At 52.4% G+C, this 7,415-nt stretch overlaps 1 protein-coding gene across 2 annotated transcripts in view; it reads right to left on the reverse strand.

Moving 5' to 3' along the window:
• The window catches only part of LAMA5 (laminin subunit alpha 5), a 670,647-nt gene extending 666,575 nt beyond the window's left edge, over nt 1-4,072 (reverse strand). Inside the window, exon 1 of one of the 2 annotated variants that reach the window (XM_069650738.1) lies at nt 3,444-4,072. In XM_069650738.1, coding sequence (XP_069506839.1) covers nt 3,444-3,707 — 264 coding nt within the window. In that variant the 5' untranslated portion in view covers nt 3,708-4,072. The remainder of the gene's footprint in view (nt 1-3,443) is intronic. The other variant, XM_069650737.1, reaches the window with a different exon arrangement.
• Nucleotides 4,073-7,415: the final 3,343 nt, after the last annotated feature.

Genomic DNA, 7,415 nt, shown 5'->3' on the forward strand with positions numbered 1-7,415 from the left:
CCCAATGCCACCATGACAGAGTCCAGAATGTCCTGCCACCTGTGCACTGCACGTCGGGAGTTGTAGTTCTGGTGTTATGCACTACAGGTGTGGGCCTGACATCTCAGCCAGGAGAATAGCTTCAGAGCTCACTTTCCCCAAAATTGATAAAATGAGCACCATTGAATTCGGTAATTAAATCACTGACTGTTACTAAAAGAAACTTAGTGCTTAGAAGTGGGTGGAATCTAGCATGAAGCACTTTCTAAAGAAAACACATTATTAATATAATTACAGTGCTACAGACTAAAAGCAGTGCTTCTAAAAGGTATCAGTCGACTGGCCCTCGGCAGATATAGTAAAGGAGTTGGTTCTGAGGGTGGAGTGTGTGTTGGGGGGCGTGGGGGCACTACACAGCACATCTACATACGATCTGCTACTCCAATGCAGAGGAGTCTATAATGTAGACTCGCATATAGGGCCTCACCTTGAAAAGGCACCCCTCCCCTCGGACAACATTACTCCCCACCGAGCCCAACCGCCACTGCCCCCACTGTCCACTGCACCGGCCCCTCCGCCCGAGACATGGAGTGGTTATACAGCTGTGACCTTCCTGCTCCCAGGTCACGTGCCACCTATTCATCGCGTGTACGCGCTTTTGCAAGGCACCCGACGCCAGGCAGCCGGGCCTAGAGCCACACACTCCCTCTAGTGTTTCGTGCCTCACATATTAAAAAGAAGGTCTTAACCAGCCACGCCGCTTTACGAAGAAAACGTTCTGTGCGTCTAGTGGAGAATGCTGAACTACTAGTCCCCTTGGCTGAAAGTGGGGCGCCTGAACGATATTACACTAAAAAGGTAGCAGGTCACTTGCGCATTAGAGAGTCTCAGCTTCATGCCATGCACATGGTTATTTCTACTCTGCGACACCTGCAGTGAGAGCCCAAATGTGGCTGCGACCCCCCCCCCAAAGTGGGAAACCTCCAGTGGAACAGGTTATTTGATCGATGTCCGTTCTCAGTGGGGGAGCCCACATTTTTGTAAACTATCTCAGACGTGTGCACGAGACCCATTATTAGCAAGGCACGTGCTGTGCCCACGAGGTACATTGCAGCCCCCCTTTAATGAACAGAAACCACGCATTCGAGGAACATGACAGCCCCAAAAGGGGGAGGACCATCAGGCATCCAGAATGGTCTTCGTATGCCACCTTCGCCAACACTGGCTTCTCGGCATCCCTTTGCCGGCCCCGCCTTAGAGCACCCATCCCCTCCGATCTTCTGCCAGCCCATCCCTGCACCCCTCCCCCCGTACTCCCTCGCCGTGCCACCAGATCCCAGAACGCGTGGGCACAACCCTGCATTCCCTCTCTCGCTCCCCTCACCCCTGTGCGCCCCCCCCCCTATCCTTGCCCCAAATCGCTCGGACATTCTGTGCGCTTTGCAAGTGCAACGAGTGCACGTGCCGCTGAATGAACTGTAATTTACTGGCGCTTTATCCGCCCCGCATGTACACACCTCCTTGCACCAACTCTTAGTCCTGCTTCACGTGCTGTGCCCGGCTCCGCTTATTAAAGGGCGGCTGTCAATCGCTTTGGGGGGCGCGCTTAAAGAGTACTTACTGTGCGAAGTATCAAACTTGTTTTACATTGTAAACATTTATAAAACGGCGTCCCTTCCCCAAGAACCCCTCTAGTCTCCCAAACAAGCAGCTCTCGCTCTGCGGGCGACAAGGGATGCGTGTGTGCCCGTGTGTGGGGGAACGTGCGGGTACAGGGTGTTGGGTAATTGAACGGGTTCCCTTTGTATCTCTGGGACGAGCCTCTTAGGCGCGGCCCCTGTCGGCGGAGGAGACCTCCCCCTCCCCCTGTATTCGCAGAATTGTAGCCTTCCCCTCTGAGAAGATCGGCGGAAGCGATTTGAAGGAAGGACTCTCCTGGTCTTCCTCACAGAACCAACATGGTCTCGAGCTTTACCCCCACAGAGGGAGGAGGGGTTTGCGACTCCTTTTATTTACACGAAGGACCGCGAACTAGATCACCCAGGCCTTCCTAAAATGCACGAACACGAGGGTCGGTGGGATCAAATAAACGGCGCAACTCGCTCAAATAATAAACGCCCCGTGGATCTGACCCAATAGAGAAGGTCGTTATGCAATACATGAACGCCACCGGCGCGCACACGCGAATAAACTACGCAGATCGCTCCCTTCGCTCCGACATAGCGCCTAGTTGGAACGGCAAGAGGCACACGTCCTAACCTCGGCGCACGAGTGCCGGGCTCGGACTGGGACATAAAAGTGCCTCGGGCACCAATGAGAAAGTGGCATCGGGGTGGCAAGTCATTCCTTTTGTGACACTGTTTGAATAGTACCTAAGGGGGATTTTTTAAAAAAAAATTATAAATAAAATGTGATGCAAATTGTGCATTTTAAAGAACATTTACTCAGAAACGCTGGTCAATACTGCTAGCCGCAGAGTGACTGAATTCATCAAATTGGCAAAAAAAAAGTGGCCACTTTAACAAAAAACTGGGCCACATCAGCATTTTGCGTTTCTGGCGTGGCCCTGGGCCTATTGCCCTATAGGCTAGCCCGAGCCTGATGGCAGGCACCACCCAGCGCCCCTACAATCTTACACCCCAAGAGAGGGCGTGGCCGCTATGGAATGCTTGGAGCTATGTGCCTGCCTGGGATGCCCACCCCCTGGAAGTAACAGGGACCCGCCGGATGGTGCCCACCAGCTGTAGATGCAGCGGCGCCTGCACGCGGGCACGGATGGTCTGGCAATGGGGCGGTTCCTCCAGTGCCAGGATCGGCCCCCAAAGTACATACACCACTACTTGGATGACACGCCCGGGGTCCCAGTGGAGGGACATCAGAGATCCGCAGAGTTACCACTGCAATGTTGCCTCGTGGAAACGGCCGGGGGGGGGGGTGCTGTCTCAATTATACAGACAATGCCCCCATGTGCATACGGAGGGCTCCCGGCTAACTATGAGTGCAGGGGCCACAGGCGCGGGCCCCGCGTGCAGTGATGTAGAGCAGTGAGTGCAGTGTGGAGAGACTTCACTGCCAGATCAGGTCGCGGCGCGGCCCGATGGCAAAGGAAGGCGATACCTCCGCGCTATTTCGGGGGGCCCCGTGGATAGCGCGGGGTGTGCCATGCACCGGCTGCTTTGGATTGCAATGATACATGGGTGGTCCTTTTGGGATCCCATGGAAAGCATGCATCGACCCCTCCAGACTCCAGGTCACTTCCTTTGCCCATATTGTCCTAAACGAGTACCTTGGGTTGTTGCAACCCAGCAAAGGGGGGGGGGGGGTGCCGGTCACACACACTATGGAGCGCTGCACGACAGGGCGCCCGCGGCCATACATACACGCAATAGTGCCTAGAGCCATGTAGCGCCACCTCATCCCGCGGGCTGAGAGGCGGCAGCGGCGCATGTGGTTCGCGGACTCACCTGGATCGTCTGACTGGGGTCCCCGGACGCGGGCCCGCCAACTAGTTTGCAGTAGAGGTCCGGGATGGCCCGGCCCGTGTCCTTCTCCTCCCCGCAGGTGGCCGAGGCCGAGATCCGGGTGCCTTCGGCCAGGTTGAAGTAAGGCGGGTGCAAGCTGTATCCGTTCACACCGTTGGTGCTGGGGGGCAGGTCCTGCCCTGGGGCCGAGCGGAGGAGGCTGAGCAGGAGGGCGGTGAGCAGGCGGGTGTCCAGGCCGGGGGCCATCTCCCCCTCGGACTGTGGCAGCGGGTTATCAAAGCAGGAGCAGGAGGCGCTGGGTATATTGCTGGGCGCTCACCAGGGCTGGGGCCAAACAAGGGCACGGGGGGGGGGCGGCAGTCAGGACTGGTTCCTCTACCGCGGCGGGCTGCAGGCACAGCCCCGGGTGCTGCTCATGGCTGCGGGAAGGGCAGAGGGTGCTGGGAGGGGTGCAGCTGAGATTGAAGCAGCGCCGGGAGAAGTGCACGGACCGCTGCTCTTCTGGGAACTGGCGAGAGGTGCAGAACGGGCTGCTCCGGAGGCAGGGCTACCTAATCAAGTGATGAGCCATCCACCCTGCGCCCGGCACCCCTCCCCCAACACTCCCAGGCTGCCAGCCTGCAACCACAATGGACTTTGGAGCTGGCCCAGCACCCAGGGGGCGGGTTCTCAGTAATCAGGGGGCGGGGCTCAACTCCCAGGGGATGGCCCCAGGAGCCCAGGGGGAGGGGCGTCAGGTCCCAGGAAAAGGAGTAGGGGTCTGGAGGCCTCCGCTCTGGCTATTCTGACAGCCTCCGCTGTTTAACCCTTTCGAGCCCCAGCATTACTGCCGCAGGCTGTGCTATCCTAGGGGCCGTCAGCAGATGGACATGCCCAGAGACCGGACACAGCATGGGGGGTCTCATGGCTCCCGCCCACCTCCGGGGGGGGGGGGGCAGCGGGGGTAAGAGTGTGTGAATGAGGGACCGGCGCCTGCAGCGCTAGCACTTGACACCAGCGTTCATTGGCGCTTCTTGACTGAAAGAGGCAGCTTAGAACAGGTGCACGTGTGCGTGTGTATATATTTCAGTGGTTGTAATAGGGCGCAAAGCACCCTTCACACATGTGTGGATATGTGCATTGGGTCAGCGAGGCCACGTGGGTGAGGGTGACGGATTTCTGAGTGGCAGAGCGAGGAGGGGTCCCCCTGAGATCCCCTTCATGTCACATGGAGCCCCCTGGGTCTCAATGCTTGCTAGTTGGCGTGGGAGCAGCAAGAGAGTGGGGAGAGGTCGTGGTCAGTTGAACTTCAGGGAGGGATGCTGCATATCCCGCTGTTGCTGCAGCATATTAGCACCCCACTAAACCGAACTACCAATGCCAGCCCCAGATTGCGGCATTGGTGCCTGCTTATTACCCTCTAAGCAAGAGGCACCCCAACATGGGCATAGGAAATAGGGTGGTGAGGGAGGATACACCCCCCCCAATTTTAAGGAGCGGGGGATGCAATATGATTGAACCCCCCCCCCCCCAGAATCTGGAGCAAGGGAAAAGAAAGACTGATTATTTTTCCAATTGGGAAGCACGCCCTTCTGTTTAGAAACCTTTATTTTCCCAAGTGCTAGAAATGTAACCTGACGGTGCTTTCCTTCTTTTCAATTGTCCATTAAGGTCACTGTTCTGTGGAGTAGGGGGTGAGTGGGCAGGAGGATAGCTCAGGGGCAACATCTTTGTTTTGGGAGAAAGACAACACATAGTAACACAGGCTTGAATCCTGGGCTTGCGCTTAGAAACTGGTCCCCGGTATTAAGCGCCTTTATAAAAGAACAATTATAATTATAATAATAATGTATAGATGGGTGCTGCCGCACCTTCTCCCACCTACCTCTCAGAGGCTGGAGGAGAAATCAAAGGCCTTCTCCAGAGCATATTTTCAAAGTTAGTGAAAAGATTGTAATGTTAAGCCCACAACGTCACTAAGTCATATGTTCCTTGTATGATTCAGAGATTAAAAGATATTATGGGTGTCCATTTTACAAACTACGCTGGTGACACCCAGGCACTCCTGGAGCTGCCCGGTTCCCATTCTGAAGATTCTATGACCCTAAACAAGGGGTATACAGTAATTGGTATGCAGTCCTTATATCGAAAATATAAACTCATATTGAATATTTCATAACGTAAAGTATGCACTTAGGTGTGGGGTAAAGGGTTAAATCTTGTGGGGAAATGGTTGGGGTGGGTTTTTAGGGGATAGGGAATGGGGGTGGACCCCCAAAACAAAAGGAAATCAATACATTTTTAGTTGTAAAATATTCGATATAAGTGCATTCTTAAAAAAAATGTTTTGTTATAAAGACATGTAACCCAGCAATTCAATCCTGGATGGCTGTACATTCCCTGGTCCTGAACAATGAGAAAACTGAGCTTCTCATCATCACCACTAGCCCCGGGCTAAAGAAATTGGACCTCCTGTATAAACTTTTCAATATCCTGGGCAATAAGATCCCTGTTGCTGAATGCGTTAAGACACGGGGGGTACTCCTTGACTCAGAATTTTACATGAAAAAGCAGGTTTCACACCTATGGTCCTCCTGTGGATATGTGACTAGACCACTTCATCAAACCAGGCCGTACTTATCACTCAATAATAGATCCCTACTTGCCACGACCTCAGTGAACTCCCAGCTCGACTATTGCAACAGTCTGCTCACTGGCACTTCACAAGTTAATCTACGTCGTCTACAGACTGCACAGAATGGAGCCGTTGGAGCAATTTATGGTCTGGCCACACTTGACCATGTTCCTCCATCAAGAAAGACCCTGCATTGGCTGCCGGTCAAGCAGAGGATCAAACATAAAATACTGTCCTTAACATCTAAATGTTGGAACAAGGTTCCTCCTCAATACAATCGCTTGATCATCAAGCAGCCCACACGTACACTACAATCTAATGATAACCACACATTAATACAACCATGCTTTAAATTGGCTACATTTGGCAGAATCACTTTTGAAGTTCAATCCCCATGGGGGTGCAACACTCTTCCCCTCTTGCTAAGTATGCCTCCATCACTTGCAGAATTCAAAAGAGCTACTAAAACTTGCATGTTCAATTTAGCTGACTGGCACTACTCCGCCACCCTCCAGTTTGCCTCCCCGGCTGTTTAGGCCCTTTGTTTGTTTTATGTGCGCCCTTGGGCATGTGGCACGGTATAACAATTAAATATTAATAATATTCAAATAGAATGGCTGTCATTTTGTAATTTATTAAAAGCAATTAAAAACCTTGTAATCCCTCCTCGGGGAAGGAAGCTGGCATTAATGTTCAAGTTGGGTGCAATGGAATCTTTCACTGCTGCGCTATCTAGACAGCAAGGAACCTGGCACTGCCTCCTAATTGGAATCATGGAGATTGGCACTGTTATACTAACTCTGCATAGCCTTGACAATGGTGTGGATACCTGGGTATGAATGGTAATGGTTTATTCAAGGCAGTAGCTGGTAATGGTATGCATACCTAGAATTTTCATAAGAAAACAAAACCTTGAAATATTGAGTGCCAGTCCTATTGATGTAATTACCTGGTATAGAGTAGCAATATATGGTACATGGTATGAGCACAAGAGCACGTCATGACAATACCTGACAAAACGTGGTTCTCTCTGGGCTCATGATGGAAATAGCTGGTAATTAGCATTAGTGCCTCGAGTTATGATGATACTGCCTATAAAATGCTTAGATATGAGCCAAACCTGTTAGCTTCATCAGTACTTCTTCTACGTGATATCTAAAGTATTACAGCAGGCATGGTATTAGGCCAATGAGTAATTGGATCTGACGACCTTTATTGTGCTCATTATAAAAAATGGGGTTCTCATATTGCGCTTCATGTCGGAGTCCAGCCTCTAAGTACGGGATCAGGATTTGAACATGTGCTGCTCTGCATTGACTTTCTTCCAAGACATTACGTTG

This window comes from Ambystoma mexicanum, chromosome 3p (assembly GCF_040938575.1).
Source record: "Ambystoma mexicanum isolate Mex_15411 chromosome 3p, UKY_AmexF1_1, whole genome shotgun sequence".
Taxonomy (NCBI): Eukaryota; Metazoa; Chordata; class Amphibia; order Caudata; family Ambystomatidae; genus Ambystoma; species Ambystoma mexicanum.